Raw genomic sequence first — 23,331 nt, 5'->3', positions numbered from 1 at the left:
TCTCTAGGGGATCTTTCCCATCCAGGGACTGAACCCGAGTCTCCTGCATGGCAGGCAAATTCTTTATCGTCTGAGTCACCAGGGAAGCTCCTAGTATTGGCAGAGGGAACAGCTAGTAGTACAAAGCTCCTAACATGAATTGAGTTGGCATATCTGGAGGAGAAAAAAGGCATGACTGGAAAATGGGAAGGAATGGTATAAAGTCAGTGAGGTGGACATACCCAAAAGCACTAGGGCTTTGCCAGCCCCAGGAAACAGTCTGGATTTTATTCTCTACGTGATGGGAAGGAATAAAGTGTTTTACATTGGACGAACAGAGTCTGATTTATGTCACAGACCATGCTGGCTGCAGTGTGATGAAGGACCACTGGGACAGGAAGTAGGTGCTGTTGCAGTAGCCTAATGAGATAACGGTGCCCTGGATTAGGATGGCTGCAGTGAAAAGGGAGAGAACTAGAGGGATGAGAGATACACTCTGGAGACAGGCGACAGAGCCTGATGACTGACTGACTGTATCTTACAGGTGAAAGGGAGAACTGAAGAAATGAGTTTCTGGTGAGATAATTTACAATATAGCTTCTAAAAATATACTTACTTCCTTCATGAACTGTTCAAACTCTTCATCCAGCTCTTCTTTGGAACAGTGGGCCATTATCAATACTTTTCACTTTCCAAAGTAAACATTCTGAAGTGTTTACAACATTGGAAACACTAAATGGCAAGAGATAATAAATATCCTTTAAGGAAATCCGTATCACGTCAAAAAAACAGGCAGACTTGAACTTCAGACATTTCTTTAAAAAAAAAATACTGAAATATAGTTAATTTACAATGTTATGTTAGTCTCAGGTGTTCACTTACAGTTCAACATAAAAAAGGAAGGAAAAAAAAAAGATGGGCAGAAGACCTACATAGGCATTTCTCCAAAGACATACAGATGGCCAAGAAGCCCATGAAAAGATGCTCAACATCACTATTAGAGAAATGCAAATCAAAATTATAATGAGATATCACCTCACACTAGTCAGAAAGGCCACAAAGTCTAGGAACACTAAATGCTAGAGAGGGTGTTAAGAAAAGAGAACCCTCCTACACTACTGGTGGTAATGTAAATTGGTGTGGCCACTACGGAGTGTTCTCCATAGTGTGAGAACAGTATGGAGGTTCTAAGAAACCAAAAATATAACTACTGTCTTGTTATATCTCACTGTCCATTCCCTGAACCCAAGGTAGGCAAGTCGCCAGCTGTAAGCTGGAAGAAAATTCAAGGAACCCTAGGAACTGCAGACATATTTAGTCTCTCCTGACTGGCACATCAGTAGCAATTATTCTGCCATGGTTGACCCAGCAGACACAGCCATAACCTGGCCATAATGCAGAGGCAAGAGCTTTTCAGGTGGGGCTTCTATAGGTTACCTGCATGCCCACTGCTATAAGTGATCTCAGCTCTTACATGTATTTACAAACTGTGGGTTGAGGGCAAGAGGCCCTGGGGTGAGAGGGCCTGACCACCGCTATGGTCGCTAGTTTGCTCTTTCCCTACAACTACCATATGACCCAGTGATCCCACTCCTGGGCAGGCATTTCTCTTATGATTTAGCATATACGTACAATCATTGACCAGTAAACTGAATGAGAGATTCCTAATTCATTAATAAAACTGATTTAACAAGCAGCTTTTACAGTGTGCATTATACTTAAGAGTTCAGAATTTTGCATTTTCATTCTTAATATCCAATGATTAAAAAGTGGTCTCTACAATATTTCCTAAATCTATGCATATATCTGTGTGTGTGTGTATTAACATCTCTTAAACCAGGGCTTCTCAAGAAAACTTTCAAAAACTAGCATATTCAAAAGACCTTCCCTTCTGCAAAGGAAAAGGCAGAGTTCGTGTAGTTTTATCATTCAGCTGATTATCAACCCATATTTAGAAGTTTCGCAAAATACACTCTTCCTGACACTGGGGATGCTTCCAGATACAAATTTATGGATTGAGTTATTAAGAATCAGAATCTACCTAAAACAAAGTGGAGTACACAAATTTGAACAAATTGAATATCTTTTGGAGGGAGGGAAGGTCAACAAAAACTATGCAATGGTGACGCGCAACGCTGAACTCTTTCCAGTCTCCCCTCATGAATCCAACGGCGGGTCTGCGCCAACTTAGGGACTGTAACTCCTTGAAGCAGCTCCGACCCCAGCTTCCTTTCGTAGAGGCGGGAGATGTGGAGACTTGGTCAACACCTTGGCCCACCTGCGCAGTAACACCTCCTCCCCGTCTTCTACATTTCGGTTCAGTTCAGGGTGGCGGCGGTTAAGCTCTTGGCCCCAAATTCTAGGTTAAAGGCGGATCCCGCCCGGCGAGTACCCGGCCCCAGGAAACGCGCGTTTGGCGTCCGCGAAAAGACAAAGGCGCTCGCAGTGGAGTCGGGGCGGAGGTGGGGAGTGACCCGAAACTCAAGGCCCCAAGAAGCAGGTCTGAGCACAGTCTGGACGCAGCTGAACCGAGCGGGAAACAGGTATTCACGCTTCACCTACCTTTGCTTCCGAATTCCGCGCTTTCCCGGAAGGTCCAAGGTGGGGAAGGCGGGGAGGGGGGTGGGGAAGCCAGTTGCCGGGGTTACGGACTTCAGCCGCAAGCCTCTGGAGTCACATGATGCAAGTTGGTCACGTGGCCTGCGGGCGCGGAGGGACTGTAGCTTGCGTCTTCTCGCCTCCGCGAGCGCAGGTTAGAGTGGTCGTGGCTTAGCAGGAGGTCTGGCGGGTGGGAGCCGCTGCTGCTGCTGCACCATTGGAGACTCTGCGGCCCTCCCTGTGCTCCTTGGGGTGGTGGATGTACGACAGCGTCGTGAGCGCGGGAACAGGAGTGAGGCGTGTGGCGGGTCCGCCCGTGGCTTCCTGGGAAATGTAGTTTAGCTCCCCTGGTCCAAGTATTTCAGCGTTTCTCACCGCTTCTCATCTCTTCCAAACCTCTTCCCGTGTTATTTCAGCCTTCTGCTTTCCAAGAGGCAACCTTGAAAAATATTGAGTGATTTCCTTCATGTGCAACGCCCTGCGTGCGCGTTGTGAATGAAACTCTGTTTTCAGGAAAGAGCTCTGTTTTCAGGACAAGGACCCTTGTTCCACCATCTAGTGGACAAGAAATTGAATACACAGACACACCCCAAGCCCTACCTATTAGTAATATCAGAGCATCTCTGTGATTTCCCACTATTCCTTTGCGCCTGTTCTATTGCGGCCTCTTACAATTATTTTCTTGCATTTTACTTTATTTTTTCTATTTCTTCCTCTAAAAAATAAAAACCAAGCACGTTGGAGTTTCAGAGGACAGTATTTAGGATATAAAAAGAAAAATCAGCATCAATCGAAAGCATTGATGCTGGCAGACATAAAGACCTCATTGGGTCCTGCCTGAACTTTTCTTTCAGCAATTGTTTATTGTAATACAAATGTGTGCATGCCAGGAACTGTGCCCTATGATAAGGACTTGAATATTATGATAGAGATTTTAAGAAGCTGTTGTTTTATTGAGCACTTAAGTTGCTAGGAGCTGCACATGGGTTACTTCACCTCTTTACAGTCTAAAAGGCAATTCAATTAAATCTATATTTTTGTTTCTAACAAGTGCTGAGTGGGTGAAGACAGTCATAATCTCTGCCCTGGTGGAGTCTTTGATCTAGTGGAGCAGATAGACAAGTGACTGGAAAATTGCAGTTTTGTACAAGCACAGCTATTGTAGGAGAAGTCGGGTGTGGTTAGAAGATATTGGAAGATCCCTCAACCCTTGGGAGATGGAGAAAGCTACTTTCTCTGTGAAAATGACATGTTTTCTTTCTATCAATTCTTGCTGCCCTCTATTCATCCTTTAGGGGTTTAGGTTTCAATTTAGCCTTCATTTCTTCTAGAAACCTTTCTCACCCATCCTTATTAGGAAGCATTTTGCAAATTAGGCCTCCTTTACAGTCTTTCACCAGAGAAGGCAATGGCACCCCACTCCAGTACTCTTGCCTGGAAAATCCCATGGATGGAGGAGCCTGGGAGGCTGCAGTCCATGGGGTCGCTAAGAGTCAGACACGGCTGAGCGACTTCACTTCCACTTTTCACTTTTATGCATTGGAGAAGGAAATGGCAACCCACTCCAGTGTTCTTGCCTGGAGAATCCCAGGGACGGGGGAGCCTGGTAAGCTGCCGTCTGTGGGGTCGCACAGAGTCAGACACGACTGAAGTGACTTAGCAGCAGCAACTGCAGCACAGTCTTTCACAGATACCTATTAGCCTCAGATCTTGGCCTCATTTTTTTACTCTAGCTGCAGCTGCTGGGACCACTTCCAGTCAGGCTGTCACTAGCTACACACAGGTCTAACTCATCTGTGTGCCTGCGTAGAGCCTGCAGTGTGGACCTCTGGCTTTCTGATCCATGGGACTCTTCTGACTTGAGGGAACCCACTCAGCACTCAATACTTCAAGCTTGGAAGTGTGCAGAAATTAATCTCTGTAGGTCTAAGCTTAATCAATGGGGGTTGGAGCTGATGAACAAATGATTTTCCTTATCGACCCTGGACAGAATTGATACTCATTTCATAAGACTGACCAGAGTGTCCTCTGTGATCCAGAGCCAGTTGTTCATCACAGAGACCAACTTCTTAGCACATTCTTGTATTGGCGTTCCATCCTGTGTCACTCTTTGTTCATGGCTACTGTTACTTGGCAACCCATTTCTGAATATTAATAGATGACTCTTATGCAAAGCTGTGTGTCATGTTCTGCTTTCAGGCAAACATTAGGAAAGATGGATAGATCACGATAAACCCTGGAAAGGGGATCATTAGGGTGGTATTTAGGAGCTGGGTAACTCAGCAGTCAGATGGCAATGAAAATTCCACTGCTAATGGGAAATGGGTTGGTGGCAACCATTGAAACACAGCTCCGTGTTTCTCATATGAGGTTGGTTGGGCAGAGGTACAGGTGGAAAATGAGAGTTGACTCATATACTTACTGTTATACCTGAATGGTATGGTGGCAGTGGGAATTATAAGGATGGCTGGATTTTTATCGATTTCTTTGGATTCCTTGAAATAAAGAAAATAACTGCCTCAGGTCAGCCAAAATCAATTCAAAGCACATCATAAATGGCAAGGACCTCTACGGGCATTTGAGGAGATCATCATTTTCTTCAGCATAAAGTGCAACAGAGAATGAAGGCACAGTCTCATTGGCTATCTTGAGTTAGGGCCCCATATGAGAAAGGCAGCTCACAACATGACGCTTGTCCTCTTCAGGACCCAGCCCTGCCACAAGTGACCATCTCTGTGCCAGCGACTCAGGTCAAGCCTTAGAATCTGAACATGGAAATATAATCCTTGTCCTGGGAAAAAATGGTTTTCAGAAAGGGCAGGTCCCACCTTATACACACTAGAAAGGAACCAGGGGAACACATGAAGGAGAGGATCTTTGGAGTGTTGAACTGATAAGGAGGATAAAATAAGGCTGCATAAGGATTTATGGACATGGGAACACTCACTCATGCCTTGGAGTTCAACGTGCAAGTGAGAACACCTGGTGCTGGTCATTTGCTGCTAGGATGTTTCCCTGAAGCCTGAATGTGCTAATGGCCAATAGGCAGATGAAGTAGAGATGCTGAAATTGCTTTGGCAGAGTATTACTGAAGATGTCAGGAGGCTCACAGAGATGGGAATATTAGAGTAGTTTTGTTATGTGATATCTACACCCTAGCACCTGACTTTGCTCCTTAGGAGGACTCATAGGACATTCCCTTCAGTAAGGCAAGAAGAAATTCATTGGTGTAAAAGGACTTGGTGATTTCTGTCCTCCACAGGTCAGAGTTTTTAACAGGAGATGCTGCTGTGGAACTAGTTTCCCCAGTGTCAGTGTGGTTATGAGATTTCTCACTGCCAGTAGCAATACAAAACTATCAAAGGAAAGATGGTTGTAATTACTGAAATGGGCAGAATTCTGCCATACCAATGAGGATGCCTTGACCTGCAAAAATCTGTGCCAATAACTAATAAATCATGGTGTTTTGAGGGATGAGATTAAGTGGACAGCTGATTGAGTGATTACTTGATATGTGTGTATATGTTTGTGTGTGTGTGTGTTAGTGTGTAACAAAGAAAGAGATCTTGTGAACAGAGTACTAACATCAGCTATCACAATGGAAAATCCTGATCCTTCACCCTATTTCTGGATTTATTTAATTTCAATAGATCTAGTTACCAAGGGTTCAAAGGGAGGGTGAGTGCCCTTGAGGAAGTATGTGTAATGTAATCAGATTGGTTAGAAGCATTCTCACTACATTTCCACAAAGGGCCTTATGGCCATTTATTAGGGCCACCAGAGGTCAAAGTAAAAGAGTTCCACAGAAATTATCACCTGATCGCTCTGGGCTCCTCATATAAGAGAACTAATATGTTAGTACATTTGTAAGACTGTGTGCTCAGTCACTCAGTCGTGTCTGACTCTTTGTGACCTCATGGACTGTAGCCCACCAGGTTCCTCTGTCCATGGGATTCTCCAGGCAAGAATACTCTAATGGATTGCCATTTCCTTCTCCAGGGGATCTTCCCAACCCAGGGATCAAACCTGCATCTCTTGCATCTCCTCCATTAGCAGGCAGATTCTTTACCACTAGTGCCACCTGGGAAGCCTATTTGCAAGGGTAACCTACCCTTATTAACACAAAGAGTTTGAATCACTGCCATATGGTGGAGGCAGGGGAAAATATCCAACAGCTTGACGAATGCATCTCCTCATGTTTTGTGACAGATGATCATGATGAATTGCACTTACAGCAACTATGCCCTGAGGAAAAGTGAAAATGAAGTGAAAGTGTTAGTTGCCCATTTGTGTCTTATTCTTTGTGACTGTATGGACTGTAGCCAGCCAGGCTTCTCTGTACATGGAATTCTCCAGGCAAGAATACTGGAGTGGATTGCCATTCCCTTCTCCAGAGGGACTTCCCCACCCAGGGATTGAAACCTAGTCTCCTGCATTTCAGGCAGATTCTTTACCGTCTGAGCCCCCAGGGAAGCCCTGATGAAGGCAAAGCAAATCAAACCTAGAGGAAGAAGGTCTGGATCACTCCAGGCAAACAACCTTAGGTCAGCTGAGATACTGGCCATGGTGAGAGAAATTTAGAATCAGTGGTAGAGAAGAGAGGCAATGACTATCAAGCTTTGAGGACCAACTGTGGCAGCAGGGACTGTAGCTAGTTCCACAAACCCTCTTGCAGAAATTGTGGCTGGCTAGCCTCTGGCAGGAGACTTGGTGACAGATTTGGAGTTAACAGAGAGAAAAAGTGAATCTGTGTGTTGCAAAGGTCCTAGTGCATCAGCGACCACTTTGTATATCACCTAAAATTCACTTGGCCCTGCGTTCTACTGAAGTCACTGTTTCTACAACCAGTGCTCATTGACTGACCAGCTTCATGAAGGTGCCACTGGAAAGTGCCTCACCTCTGGCCAAGATGTGAGCCTCATGCTTCCTTTCCTGAACATTTTCTGGCAAGAAGTATGGGTGTGGAATGCCCACTGAACTACCACATATGTGCAACATACAAGTGGTATGTGGTAATCAAAGTCTAAGGGCCACTAAACCTATAAGGGATGAAAGTGTGAAAGTGTTAGTTGCTCAGTCATGTCCGACCCTTTGCAACCCCATGGGCTGTAGCCTGACAGGCTCTTCTCTGTCCATGGAATTCTCCAAGCAAGACTATGCAGTGGGTTGCCATTCCCTTCTACAGGGGTTCTTCCCGTCCCAGGGATCGAACCCAGGTCTCCTGCATTGCAGGCAGATTTTTTACCGTCTGAGTCACCAGAGAAGCCCTATGAGAGATAAAAGCCCGTTGAAAAATCATTATTTTTTTTCCCCCAGCGGAGCCACAAGGCATGCAGGATTAGTTCCCCTAATAGGTCAAACCCAGCCCCTGGCAGTGGAAGTGCAGAGTCCTAACCATGAGGCATCCAGGAAATCCCCCTTCAATTTATTTCATGGGTTTCATTGCAGTCTTTTAGAAGGCCTGTGGAATCCAGGATAGGTTGGCCCTAGTCATCTTGATAATGCATCCTTTTATCAGCTCTTCCTTCCTGCCTGTTTTTACTCCCTAATTCATTATTCCTGGGCTCTGGGATCATGTGCATGGATGTAAGTTGCTTCAGTTGTGTCCAACTCTTTGTGACCCCATGGACTGTAGCCTGCCAGGGTCCTCTGTACATGGGATTCTCCAGGCAAGAATACTAAAGTGGGTTGCCCAGAAATGCAAATCAAAACCACAATGAGGTACCATTTCACGCCAGTCAGAACATCTGCTATCCAAAAGTCTACAAGCAATAAATGCTGGAGAGGGTGTGGAGAAAAGGGAACCCTCTTACACTGTTGGTGGGAATGCAAACTAGTACAGCCACTATGGAGAACAGTGTGGAGATTCCTTAAAACCTCAAACTAGAACTGCCATATGACCCAGCAATCCCACTGCTGGGCATACACACTGAGGAAACCAGAATTGAAAGAGACACGTGTACCCCAATGTTCATCACAGCACTGTTTATAATAGCCAGGACATGGAAGCAACCTAGATGTCCATCAGCAGATGAATGGATAAGAAAGCTGTGGTACGTATACACAATGGAATATTACTCAGCCATTAAAAAGAATACATTTGAATCAGTTCTAATGAGGTGGGTGAAACTGGAGCCTGTTATACAGAGTGAAGTAAGCCAGAAAGAAAAACACCAATATAGTATACTAACGCATATAAATGGAATTTAGAAAGATGGTAATGATAACCCTGTGTGCGAGACAGCAAAAGAGATACAGATGTCTAGAACAGTCTTTTGGACTCTGTGGGAGAGAGAGAGGGTGGAATGATTTGGGAGAATGGCATTGAAACATGTATAATATCATATAAGAAACAAATCGCCAGTCTAGGTTCAATGCAGGATACAGGATGCTCGGGGCTGGTGCACTGGGATGACCCAGAGGGATGGTATGGGGTGGGAGGTGGAAAGGGGGTTCAGGATGGGGAACACGTGTATACCTGTGGCAGATTCATGTTGATGTGTGGCAAAACCAATACAATATTTTAAAGTAATTAGCCTCCAATTAAAATAAATTTTATATTAAAAATAAATAAAAATAAAAAATAAAGTGGGTTGCCATGCCTCCCTTCAAGGAATCTGCCCAACCCAGGGATCAAACGCATGTCTTTTAGTCTCCTGCATTGGCAGGCTGGTACTTTATCACTAGCCCCACCAGGGAAGCCGTCTGGGGTCATGTTCCCAGATAAAGTAACTTTTCAGGAGTAACTCAGATTGAGACAGTAATCTTATTAACTAAGTTGAAGTAATAAATAAATCCAAATAATTCAGGTCTTAATATGCAGTCATGCTGCCTTATTCACATATAGACAGATTTAGGAAGAGTGATGGCTTTGAAAATTAAAATAATTATTTCAGCTTATCTAAACTTTATTCCATTTGACAGCTAGTTGTCACAGTAGTAAGTCGTTGCACCATTAAAATGTTCACTCTGCTTTATAAAATACACACATACATTTAGAGATTTATATACTGAATAAGAGGAGTTTCTTACTCTTTGAAGTGGTGTGAACTTGTGCAACACTTTCTAGATTATTGAATAATTGATACCATTACATTTTCAAGGTAAATAAATATGAAAAGAAGGGAAAAGAGCTTCACTAACAAGATAAATGGAATTTGTGGCATTATTTCTGTTGGTATTTTAATGTCAGTTTACGTTTTCACCATCAGAGGTCATGAAAGAACAATGTTGAACAAAATTTGGCTGAAAAAAACTTGTTTGATATCTGGACTGTAACATTCTTAGAAGGCTTTTTACAAAAGAAAAACCACTATCTACTTTGTACAGAAAGAAAAATAATTCTTAACAATAAAATTATCTGATAGGTTACAAGAGCATGAGGCTCTTATATGCCTCTGGTGCTCTCAAGTTTTAGTTTAAGAATAAAATTTTAAATGCAAATGTTGATGACTCCTTGTCTTGGGAATATACAGTGTTTATATACAGCTAGGTTTCTCGGTGGGGGGGTGTCTATAATTGACAAAAGAAGTATCTCACTTATGAAAAAGGAAGAAAAACAAAATTAAAGCTTAGACATGTTTAGAAGTACATTTGTTAGTACACATAGCATCTACTTCATAAAACAAAGTAAAGTCTGTCTCATGAACTTTGCATTTGAGAAACTTAAGTTTGCAACAAAAAAAGCCAGCAGTCTGAACATCAAAGACCAGGTATCAAGTTAAGGAATTTGGCATTCTGTGTATGGGAAGACGCAAGCCTCTGGGCTCACTGAATTCACTCCTTTCTTATACACCTTAGCTCTCTGGGGCCAATCCTGTTCCTTGCTCACCTTGCTTCTTCCATTACCCCAGCTCTTCAGCAGTCACCATGGAGGGTGGCAGCGTCCTCTGGATTGCAACTGTGGGAGCCCGCATTCACGTTTGGAGGCCAGAAATCGCTGATGGCTGTGACATTTCTTGTTTATTGATATGCAGGAGATATTTTCATTTCACACTAACAATACACAATGTATCAAATATCTTATTGATTTAGTAAATTTTAAGTATCTACTATTGATATGTATTTTGTCTGTCATAGGTAGCATTTGTTAATTTAAAACCTTTATTGCCCTAGGCAAATTATTAGAAATACAAAAAAATCAGTAAGTTAAAATAATTTTCATTGGTATCATAAAAACACAAGTTATCAGTTGTCATTGCTGTTTTTGGTGGGTAGTCATAATAAAAAGCCTCCTTATAAAATGATCGTTAACATTTTTGCGTGAGCATAGTTTTGTATGTTTCCAAAAATTCTGTGACATATGAAATGAATCACAAAAAGACAAAAACTGTGTGGATCCACTTCTGTGAGGTATCTAGCATAGACGGCTGCATGCTGGCAGAATGTAAAATGCTGGGCCTGTGGATTATTGAATGGGCAATGGGATTTCAATTTTTCAGGATTTGAAAAAAGCTCTAATGGTTGCACAACAATGTGCATGTTCACATAGTCTACACCATAGTGTTGTGAGAAACACATGAGTTAAAGCATGTAAAAATTCTCGTCAGTGATTGTATGTCATAATGCTCAATGTATGTTAGCAGTCCCATTGTTCTTTGTGAAGCACATCCTATGGTGTATGTGGTAAACAGTGATTTATTATCTATTATTATCACAGTGATTTAATATCTATTATTATTATAATTGGTTTGGGCTTCCCTGGTGGCTCAGATGGTAAAGAATCAGCCTGCAATGCGGGAGACCTGGGTTTGATCCCTGAGTGTTGGGAAGATCCAAGAGGCCATGGCAACCCACTCTGGTATTCTTGCCTGGAAAATCCCCGTGAACAGAGGAGCCTAGCAGGCTACAGTCCATGGGGTCACAAAGAGCTGGACATGACTGAGCGACTAAGCATACAGTATTGGTTTTGATTTTCCAATATAGTGTATAAAAGACATTTTTCTTTGTCTTTTCGAGTCCCAGAGGCCTAGCAACTATTAAAAAACCTAATAAGTAATAAAAACAGAAGTCTGTGACTCACAGAGAAATAAATTTTTATGGATTAGTAGTTTTAACAGCCAGAACTTAGACTTCAGTGATGTCCATGCAATTGTTCCTTCCCTCATTTCTGTCCTCTTTTTTGAGTCAGTTCTATCTTACTGGGTTTCATCACTCGTCTTCCAGTGGCTCAATTCTGGAAACCTCCATACTGCTTCTATCTGAAATCATTCATTTGCATACAGTGATCATTGGTGTGTGGTGTTTGAGGGAAGCAGATTAGAATCTGGAACATCTGAAGTTTTCACAGATTTTATTATTTTAATTCATGCTCCTTTCTTGATAAAAGTAATTGATTAAAAGTCATTCTTTATATTTAAAAAAGTTTTTTTTTTAGATTTTTTTGTTACTCATATTTGCTTGATTCTTTATTAAATTTAGGGTTCTTCAGTTTTAACACTTAACATGCAGAGTTCCAAAGAATAGCAAGGAGAGATAAGAAAGCCTTCCTCAGTGATCAGTGCAAAGAAATATAGGGAAACAAAGAATGGGAAAGACTAGAGATCTCTTCAAGAAAATTAGAGATACCACAGGAACATTTCATGCAAAGATGGGCTCAATAAAGGACAGAAATGGTATGGACCTAACAGAAGCAGAAGATATTAAGAGGTGGTAAGAATATATAGAAGAACTGTACAAAAAAGATTTTCACGAACCAGATAATCACGATGGTGTGATCACTCACCTAGAGCCAGACATTGTGGAATGTGAAGTCAAGTGGGCCTTAGGAAGCATCACTACAAACAAAGCAAGTGGAGGTGATAGAACTCCAGTTGAGCTATTTCAAATCCTGAAAGCTGTTGCTGTGAAAGTGCTGCACTCATTATGCCAACAAATTTGGAAAACTCAGCAGTGGCCACAGGACTGGAAAAGGTCAGTTTTCATTCCAATCCCAAAGAAAGGCAATGCCAAAGAATGCTCTAACTACCACACAGTTGCACTCATCTCACACGCTAGTAAAGTAATGCTCAAAACTCTCCAAGCCAGGCTTCAGCAGTACGTGAACCATGAACTTCCAGATGTTCAAGCTAGTTTTAGAAAAGGCACAGCAACCAGAGATCAAATTGCCAGCATCCGCTGGATCATTGAAAAAGCAACAGAGTTCCAGAAAAACATCTATTTCTGCTTTATTCACTATGCCAAAGCTTTTTACTGTATGGATCACAATAAACTGTGGAAAATTCTGAAAGAGATGGGAATACCAGACCACCTCACCTGCCTCCTGAGAAATCTGTATGCAGGTCAGGAAGCAACAGTTAGAACTGGACATGGAACAACAGACTGGTTCCAAATAGGAAAAGGAGTATGTCAAGGCTGTATATTGTCACCCTGCTTACTTAACTGATAAGCAGAGTACATCATGAGAAATGCTGGGCTGGAAGAAGCACAAGCTGGAAGCAAGATTGCCAGGAGAAATATCAATAACCTCAGATATGCAGATGACACCACCCATATGGCAGAATGTGAAGAAGAACTAAAGAGCCTTTTGATGAAAGGGAAAGAGGAGAGTGAAAAAGTTGGCTTAAAGCTCAACATTCAGAAAACGAAGATCATGGCATCCAATCCCATCACTTGATGACAAATAGATGGAGAAACAGTGGAAACAGTGACAGACTTTATTTTTGGGGCTCCAAAATCACTGCAGATGGTGATTGCAGCCATGAAATTAAAAGACGCCTACTTCTTGAAAGAAAAGTTATGACCAAACTAGATAGCATATTCAAAAGCAGAGACATTACTTTGCCAACAAAGGTCTGTCTAGTTAAGGCTATGGTTTTTCCAGCAGTCACGTATGGATGTGAGAGTTGAACTATAAAGAAAGCTGAGCCCCGAAGAATTGATGCTTTTGAACTGTGGTGTTGCAGGAGACTCTTGAAAGTCCCTCGGACTGCAAGTAGATCCAACCAGTCCATCCTAAAGGAAATCAGTCCTGAATATTCAAGGACTGATGTTGAAGCTGAAATGCCAATACTTTGGCCATCTGATGTGAACAGCTGACCCATTGGAAAAGATCCTGATGCTGGGAAAGATTGAAGGCAGGAGGAGAAGGGGACGACAGAGTATGAGACGGTTGGATGGCATCACCGACTCAGTGGGCATGAGCTTGAGTAAATTCCAGGAGTTGGTGATGGACAGGGAGGCTGGCGTGCCTCAGTCCATGGCGTCACAGAGAGTTAGGTATGACTGAGCCACTGAACTGAACTGAATTTTAACATGAAAATAGATTCTGCTACTGGTGTGAATACTGATGTGTTCTGTTAGTTTAAAAATATTTAATCTAGTTTTTTTTTTTGTTTTGGTTATGTAATAAATCTTAAGAGGAAAACTATAACTTAATATTTGATATGAAATGGGGAAAATTTTTTTAAGTAGGGGAAATTTTTGATTTTTTTCTTGAAGTCCTTCTTTGAAGAATTCCTTTATCCTGAAAGTCAAAACACTCAAACCACTTTCTAGTCACCAAATAAATCTCATTGATGGAAAACAAGGTTTCTGTGAAAGAAAATAACATTTAAAGAGATTGTTTCTACAATTCCACCAGGCCTTTCACCAGTGCCTCTAACAAGTTCCAAAATGAATTTCAACTCCATCCCCTCACTTGTTTGCTCTCTGCAGGAGCTTTTTTGAGTGATGAATTGGTTCTCATGGTGAAAGGCAAAGGTAGACAAATCCTGAATAATCTACCGTCTACATTATTCCATATTCAGTAATCAAGGATATTGAGAGTAGCGTTAGTTCTGTTACACCACTGCCTTATTAAAGGAATCTGTTTAACTTTGGGAAAAATGCCTAATAAGGAAAAGAACATCTAATTCAACTTTATTTCATGCTCACATCCAAGCCTTCAGTGACCTTCTGATACTTCAAGTTGTAAACAATGGTTTTTCTTTGCTTATATTTCCAGTAGAAATGTTATGTTTTAAAATATTTATTTACTTATTGAATACTTACTCTTTCTCTTTCTCCTTGTTCTTTAGGCACTAAGTCATCTCTGACTCTTTGTCACTCCATGGACGGCAGCATGCCACACTCCTCTGTCCTCCACTATCTCTTCAAGTTTGCTCAAGTTCATGTCCACTGAGTTGGTAATACTATCCAACCATCTTATCCTCTGTGGCCCCTTTCACCTTTTGCCTTCAATCTTTCCCATCATCAGGGTCTTTTCCAATGAGTTGGCTCTTCACCTCAGGTGGCCAAAGTATTGGAGCTTCAACTTCAGCATCAGTCCTTCTAATGAATATTGAAGATTGATTTCCTTTAAGATTGACTGGTTTGATCTCTTTGCTGTCCAAGGGACTCTGAAGAGTCTTCTCCATCACCACAGTTCAAAAGCTTCAATTCTTTAGCATTCAGCCTTCTTTATGGACCAACTCTCATATCTGTACATGACTACCAGGAAAAATATAGCTTTGACTATACAGATCTTTGTCAGCAAAGTGATGTCTCTGCTTTTCAATACACTGTCTAGGTTTGTCATAGCTTTCCTTCCAAGAAGCAAGTGTCTTTTTTTTCCCTTCCAGATAGTAAATTTGTTAAGAATAGGTATTCTGTTAATAAATTTTGTATCATACCAATGTTTTGCACAAATAGGTATTCAGTAGCTTGTGGTTAAAACTATTGGATTGATTGTCTCTTGGTTCCATTCTATTATCTAATGATTTAAGTTATAGCTTAAAACTTTGCTAAAACGACTATCATTTCTATGGAGGTAATGCTGCCCCTCCCCGACTCCCCAGCCCATTCTTGTGTACTAGAGAGAAAGATTATCCTTTGGCCTTAAACACATTATCTCTAGCAGGAATAATTACAATTACACTATAAATGTGGTGATCCATTATTACTTTCTCTAATTTCAGGGATAGCAATGAAAACCAAATGTCCAGAACAATGAGAGCTGTGGGAATTATAGAATCTCTTCTATCAGCTCAACAGTTGCTCAGAGTCATCCCCCATATTCTGTACAGGGTCTGGGCAAATGGGTGAATAAATTGCTTCTTTTAATCTAGATAAATATCACATCAATGGGAAAATTCTTTCATTTTGTATCTTAATTCTGAAGTTCAGTTCAGTCGCTTAGTCATGTCTGACTCTTTGTGACCCCATGGACTGCAGCACGCCAGGCTTCCCTGTCCATCACCAACTCCTAGAGCTTACCCAAGCTCATATCCATCGTGTCAGTGATGCCATCAAACGATCTCATCCTCTCTCGTCCCCTTCTTCTCCCACCTTCAATCTTTCCCAGCATCAGGATCTTTTCCAGTGAGGTGGCCGAAATATTGGAATTTCAGCTTCAGCATCAGTCCTTCCAATGAATAGTCAGGACTGATTTCCTTTAGGGTGGACTGGTTGGATCTCCTTGCAGTCCAGGAGACTCTCAAGAGTCTTCTGCAACACCACAGTTCAAAAGCATCAGTTCTTCAGCGCTCAGCTGTCTTTATAGTCCAATTCTCACATCCATATATGACTACTGGAAAAAACGTAGCTTTGACTACATGGACCTTTGTTGGCAAAGTAACGTCGCTGCTTTTTACTTTGCTGTCTAGGTAGGTCATAACTTTGCTTCCAAGGAGCAAGCAACTTTTAATTTCATGGCTGCAGCCATCATCTGGAGTGATTTTGGAGCCCAGAAAAATAAAGTCAGTCACTGTTTCCATTGTTTCCCCATCTATTTACCATGAAGTGATGGGACCAGATGCCATGATCTTCGTTTTCTGAATGTTGAGCTTTAAGCCAACTTTTTCACTCTCCTCTTTCACTTTCATCAATAGGCTTTTTAGTTCTTCTTTACTTTCTGCCATAAAGGTGGTGTCATCTGCATATCTGAGGTTATTGATATTTCTCCCAGCAATCTTGATTCCAGCTTGTGTTTCTTCCAGTCCAGCATTTCTCATGATGTACTCTGCATATAAGTTAAATAAGCAGGATGACAGTATACAGCCTTGACGTACTCCTTCCCAAATTGGAACCAGTCTGTTGTTCCATGTCCAGTTCTAATTGTTGCTTCTTGACCTGCATACGGATTTCTCAGGAGGGAGGTCAGGTGGTCTGGTATTCCCATGTCTTTAAGAATTTTCCACAGTTTATTGTGATCCACACAGTGAAAGGCTTTGGCATAGTCAATAAAGCAGAAGTAGATTTTTTTTCTGGAACTCTCTTGCTTTTCTGATGAGCAACGGGTGTTGGCAATTTGATCTCTGGTTCTTCTGCCTTTTCTAAAACCAGCTTGAACATCTGGAAGTTCACAATTCACATACTGTTGAAGCCTGTCATGGAGAATTTTGAGCATTACTTTGGCGACATGTGAGATTAGTAATTGTTGGTAGTTAGAGCATTCTTTGGCATTGCCTTTCTTTGGGATTGGAATGAAAACTGACCTTTTCCAGTCCTGTGGCCACTGCTGAGTTTTCCAAATTTGCTGGCATATTGAATGCAGCACTTCCATAGCATCATCTTTTAGGATTTGAAATAGCTCAACTGGAGTTCTATCACCTCCACTTGCTTTGTTCGTAGTGATGCTTCCTAAGGCCCACTTGACTTCACATTCCAGGATGTCTGGCTCTAGGTGAGTGATCACACCGTCATGGTGATCTGGGTCATGAATAGCGTTTTTGTATAGTTATTCTGTGTATTCTTGCCACCTCTTTGTAATATCTTCTGCTTCTGTTAGTCCATACCATTTCTGTCCTTTATTGTGCCCATTTTTGCATGAAATGTTCCCTTGATATCTCTAATTTTCTTGAAGATATCTCTAGTCTTCCCCATTCTACTGTTTTCCTCTCTTTCTTTGCATTAATCACTGAGGAAGGCTTTCTTATCTCTCCTTGTTATTCTTGGAACTCTGCATTCAAATGGGTATGTATTTGCTTCTCTCCTTTGCCTTTCTCTTCTCTTCTTTTCTCAACTATTTGTAAGGCCGCCTCAGACAACCATTTTGCCTTCTTGCATTTCTTTTTCTTGGGGATGGTCTTGATCACTGCCTATTGTACAGTGTCAGAAGCCTCCATTCATAGTTCTTCAGGCACTCTGTCTTGTCTATCAGATCTAATCCCTTGAATCTATCTGTCACTTCCACTGTATAATTGTAAAGGATTTGATTTATGTCATATCTGAATGTTATAGTGGTTTTCCCTACTTTCTTCAGTTTAAGTCTGAATATGACAATAAGGAGTTCATGATCTAAGCTACAGTCAGTTCCTGGTCTTGATTTTGCTGACTGTGTAGAACTTCTCCATCTTTGGCTGCAAAAAATATAATCAATCTGATTTTGGTATTGACCATTTGGTGATGTCCACGTGTAGAGTCTTCTCTTGTGTTGTTGGAAGAGGGTGTTTGCTGTGACCACTGTCTTTTCTTGGCAAAACTCTGTTAGCCTTTAACCTGCTTCATTTTGTACCCCAAGGTCAAATTTACCTGTTACCCCAGATATCTCTTGACTTCCTACTTTTGCATTCCAGTCCCCTATAATGAAAAGAACATCTTTTTTGGGTGTTAGTTCTAGAAGATCTTGTAGGTCTTCATAGAACTGTTCAACTTCAGCTTCTTCAGCATTATTGGTCTAAGCATAGACTTGGATTACTGTGATATTGAATGGTTTGCCTTGGAAATGAACAGAAATCATTCTGTCATTTTTGAAATTGCATCCAAGTACAGCATTTCAGACTCTTGTTTACTATGATGGCTATTCCATTTCTTCTAAAGGATTCTTCCCCACAGTAGTAGATATAATGGTCATCTGAGTTAAATTCACCCATTCCAGTCCATTTTAGTTCACTGATTCCTAAAATGTCAGTGTTCACCCTTCCCATCTCCTGTTTGACCACTTCCAATTTGCCCTGATTCATGAACCTAAAATTCCAGGTTCCTATGCAGTATTGCTCTTTACAGCATCAGACTTTACTTCCATCATCAGTCATATCCTTACTTGGATGTTGTTCTCACTTTGGGTCTTTCTCTTCATTCTTTCTGGAGTTATTTCTCCACTGATCTCCAGTAGCATATTGGGCACCTACCAACCTGGGGAGTTCATCTTTCAGTGTCCTATCTTTTTGCCTTTTCATGCTATTCATGGGGTTCTCAAGGCAAGAATACTTCTGTCAGACCTCTCCACCATGACCTGTCCATCTTGGCTGGCCCTACATAGCATGGCTAATCATTTCATTGAGTTAGACAAGGCTGTGGTCCATGTGAACAGTTTGGTTAGTATTCTGTGATTGTGGTTTTCATTCTGTCTGCCCTCTGATGGGTAAGAGGCTTATGGAAGCTTCCTGATGGGAGAGACTGACTGAGGGGGAAACTGGGTCTTGTTCTGATGGGCAGGGCCATGCTCAGTAAATCTTTAATCCAATTTTTTGTTGATTGGTGGAGCTGTATTTTCTGTTGTTTGACCTAAGGCCAAACTGTGGTGGAGGTAAAGAAGATAATGGCAATCTCCTTCAAAAGGCCCCATGCAGACACTGCTGCACTCAGTGCCCCCGAACCTCCAGCAGGCCACTGCCGACCCACGCCTCCCCTGGAGACTCCTGGACACTCGTGGGCAAGTCTTGGTCAATCTTGTGGGGTCACTGCTCCTTTCTCCTGGGTCCTCGTGTGCACAGGCTTTTGTTTGTGCCCTCCAAGAGCCTGTTTCCCCAGTCCTGTGTAAGTTCCGGCGGCTCTATGGTGGGGTTAATGGTGACCTCCTCCCAGAAGGCTTATGCTATACCCAGGTCTGCTGCACCCAGAGCCCCTGCCCCTGCGGCAGGCCACTGCCGACCCGTACATCTGCAGAGGACAGTCAGACACAGTCCTGGCTCAGTCTCTGTGGGGTCTCTGGGTCCTGGTGCACACAGGTTTTGTTTGAGTCCATCGAGTCTCTGGCAGGTATGGGATTTGATTCTAAACATGATTTTGCCCCTTCTACTGTCTTACTGGAGCTTCTCCTTTGCCCTTGGACATAAGGTATCTCTTTTTGGTCGGATCCAACATTCTCCTGTTGATGACTGTTCAGCAGCAACTTGTAGTTTTGGAGTTCTCCCAGAAGAATATGAGCCCACATCCTTCTACTCCACCATCTTACACCACTGTTAATTCTAAAAGGCTTGGAATAAATTTAAAAGTCTCAACCAACTGCTTATTGCTCCGTAATAGAGTCCTTAGACTGAGAATAACAATTGGTGATGACCTTTGGAATAAGGTGTTTGCATTCTCAGTCACTTCAGTCATGTCTGACTCTTTGCAATCCCCATGGACTATAGCTCACCAGGCTCCTCCGTCCTTGGGATTCTCCAGGCAAGAATGCTGGAATGGGTTGCCATGCTCTCCTCCAGGGGATCTTCCTGACTCAGGAATTGAACCTGTATCTCCTATGTCTCCTGCACTGCAGGTGGATTCTTTACCGCTGAGCCACCAGGGAAGCTCTTGGAATAAAGTACCTGGTCCTAATGTCTTTGAGAAGTCTGAATAAGTGTTGCTGTTTTTTGTTTCTTTTTAAACCATATTTTCCTCATAAGTTAATGTAACAAGTTAAAATAGCTTCAGCAGTTTTATTTCCTTCCTCTTATAAAAATTCAGTAAGTCCCCTACATACAAATGAATTCTGTTTCAAGACCACATTCATAAGTCTAATTTGTTCATAAGTCCAACAAAGTTAGCCTAGTTACCCAAGTAGCACAATCAGCTGTATAGTATTTGTAGTATAATAGGTTTGTAATACTCTCCACACAAATTATACATAAAATTAACACGCAAAATAAAGAAAACATTTTTACTCTTAAAGTACAGAACCTTGGAAAGTACAGTAGTACAGTACAACAACTGGCATACGAGGGCATTTTCACATCTTTGAAAGTTTGCAGCTTGAAGGTTCATATGTAGGGGGCTAGCTGTAAACACATTTAGGCTGTTTATTTACCCTGAGAAGCAAAATTCTAATATACAGATAAAGATACAGCATTTATGTTTTCCTCCCTTTTTTCCCACAGGGAAGAGAGGTGTTAATGTTTTATTTTTCTTCAGTTCAGTTCAGTTCAGTTGCTCAGTCGTGTCCGACTCTTTGCAATCCCATGAATCACAGCATGCCAGGCCTCCCTGTCCATCATCAACTCCCGGAGTTCACTCAGACTCGCATCCATCGAGTCAGTTATTTTTCTTAAAAAACAGAAAAAGTAAAGCTCATGAGATTCTGACAGTTTCGAAGTTGTTTCTGATCTCTTGATACTGTTTTGAAAGGAAATACATTTGAGTTCATTTTAGTTGAAACCGTTTTTTTTTCTTCAAGATATGTAATATGGACACTGCAAAAAATGAAGAAATTAAGTCACATATTAACAAAAACAAACCTTTTGTGTAAATCTAAGTAGAGGTAATCAGTTTACCAAGGGAGAGACCTCTCCCAGCCATGTATTTAACCCTGTATAGACCTTGGAAAATGTCACCATCACAAATATAGTTTGTTTGAACCCAAGCATCTGGGAACATGGCAGACAGATGTCCAAATGTCTGCCCTCATGGAAGATGAAGCTAGTTGGTCTGAGAACTCCCTGCCCAACACAGCAGAGTCAGAGCCTGGGTCATCACAGGGGTGGGAGGCAGGTCTGGCAAGGCAGGCTTGGAAATGAAGTGAATACCCATTATGGGCAGGCTACCAAGAAGGTAGCATCTGACATTAGAAGAGAATTATATATTTTTGTCTGAGATCAACAGTATTTTAAAGTTTGGACAATACAACCAAAATATACTGCTAAGCTGAATTTGTTTTACATTTTCAATTCTGGCAACTCTTCAAGAACAAAAGGTAATGTTCTTTTTCATTTCTTTTTCAATTTTGAAAAGTTCTCTACTGTTTAAAGATTGAAATCTCAGAATATAACATTATTTCAAATATCAAAATTTAATTTGAATGTCATTAACTATATACATTTAGCCTCATAGAAAAAATGCATAGGCCATGCATGAAAATTATCTGGGCTGGATGGCAAATTTGGTTAATTTCCTTGGTACTTTATTCTTCTAATTATCTGTATTAGAAGTGTAGTCTTTTTAAGTTTGAAAAAAGAGGGAAAGTACCAAGAAAATATGAAATGTGCAAGTATACTTTACTCTTTTTACATTTTTTTTAATGTTTTGATTGAGATTTAAGGTAAAGAAATAAATTATCAGAGATAAAATAAATATTCTCTAATTTCTATTTAAAGTATATTTTTAATCAAAAAAACCATCAAGGTGTTAATTTTCTAAGTTATTGTAAATATGGTTACATTTTCCATGTTTATGCCTCTTCCTTGGGCAGGACCTAATGTAAGAGTTTTATATTTCAAAAAGTCCACAGAAGCTGAACAATCAGTAAACTTTTAAAGATATTTATAGTTTAAATGAAAATGAAGTTATTGTATGTTTGTAATAAGGATTTCATGTTGTGAAAGGGGTCCAAAGTAATAATTCTCTAATACCAAAATAAATATTAACCTAGGAATGTTGGACATGCTATTGAGACTTGTAACAAAACTTCTTTCTTCCATTGTTGTTTCTTTATCTAGGTCATGGTGAATCTAAATATTTCTTCTTAAGGCTGGAGACTCACATATTGTTTGATTCTTGGTGTACTGAACCAAAGTCATGGACCCAGGATAAGGAAGAGAATGAATTTAGAGATGAAGTAGGGAAGGACAAATAATACATGTTAATAGTTTCATAAGAATATATCTCATATCTACACTGGCCCAATATATTATGATAGAACCCAAACAAGACCATTTAGAACAAAAAGTTTCTCAAAAACCACTGTCAAGGGACTTCCCTGGTGGTCCAGTGGTTAAGAAACCACCTTCCAGTGCAGGGGACATGGATTCAATCCCTGTTCTGGGAACTAAGATTTCACACGCTCAGGGGCAACTAAACCTGTGCGGCTGCAGCTACTGAGCCTGTGAGCCGCAACTAGAGAGCCCATGTGCCACAGCTATGGAGCTCACATGCTCTGGAGTGCACACCAAAGCTAGAGAGAGGACCACATGCCATAACCAAGACCTGATGCAGTGGTAAATAAATAAGTAAAAAAGAAACCAAGATCCAGAAATTCTATCAAAACGCACTTCTGAAGGCTGCTGGAATACGAAGCTTCCAGAACACACTGATGAAAGAAAGCTGTAAGTTGTGAAATGAAAAAATAAGTTTCAGTATGTGTAAAAACAATATCTCGCTGAGTCTTACAACAAGAGAACAATTTCCCCCTGAATTGTGTGTATTTATTCTTTACACAATTTTCCCATTTCAGTGACAGTGTATAGTACTCAGTTCTTTCTCCAGGTAGCTATTTCAGTTTGATTTCCTCTTTGCAAGCTTGTTGCATGTTGGTCGAATAATTACAGTGTTTTTTTTTACCACTATCTCTCAAATGCCTGAAGAACAATAATAGTTCCCTGTGCCTCAGGGAGGCATCCAGCTGATAGCTGACATTTGTTGAAGAATCATGTTACTTTTAGGCCAGCATCTAAGTGGATAACAAGTAGCATATCTCATTCCTGGAACAAATGAACATTATTCACAAATCTTTCTGTTACTTTCAGACAATATTAATAGTATAAAGAATATATTATCTTCTATTTATGTTATTCATCAAAAAAGTTAATACTATGACGTTTACTGCCCTTAGAAATTTAATAGCTATACTATATGCTGAAATTTATCAAATTTTATATTGTTATGCTAATATATTGTGCAGCATTAAAGAGTTTAAAGAAT

At 41.1% G+C, this 23,331-nt stretch overlaps 1 protein-coding gene across 3 annotated transcripts in view; it reads right to left on the bottom strand.

Moving 5' to 3' along the window:
- The window catches only part of CEP162 (centrosomal protein 162), a 99,824-nt gene extending 97,000 nt beyond the window's left edge, over positions 1-2,824 (bottom strand). For 2 of the 3 annotated variants that reach the window (XM_040238860.1, XM_040238863.1), the window contains exons 1-2: positions 2,542-2,824; positions 596-711 (exon numbers count right to left, since the gene is read on the bottom strand). In XM_040238860.1, coding sequence (XP_040094794.1) covers positions 596-652 — 57 coding nt within the window. In that variant the 5' untranslated portion in view covers positions 653-711; positions 2,542-2,824. The remainder of the gene's footprint in view (positions 1-595; positions 712-2,541) is intronic. The other variant, XM_040238862.1, reaches the window with a different exon arrangement.
- Positions 2,825-23,331: the final 20,507 nt, after the last annotated feature.

Source organism: Oryx dammah, unplaced genomic scaffold (genome assembly GCF_014754425.2).
Source record: "Oryx dammah isolate SB20612 unplaced genomic scaffold, SCBI_Odam_1.1 HiC_scaffold_4, whole genome shotgun sequence".
NCBI classification, from domain to species: domain Eukaryota; kingdom Metazoa; phylum Chordata; class Mammalia; order Artiodactyla; family Bovidae; genus Oryx; species Oryx dammah.
This window is presented reverse-complemented; position numbering and strand designations above follow the sequence as displayed.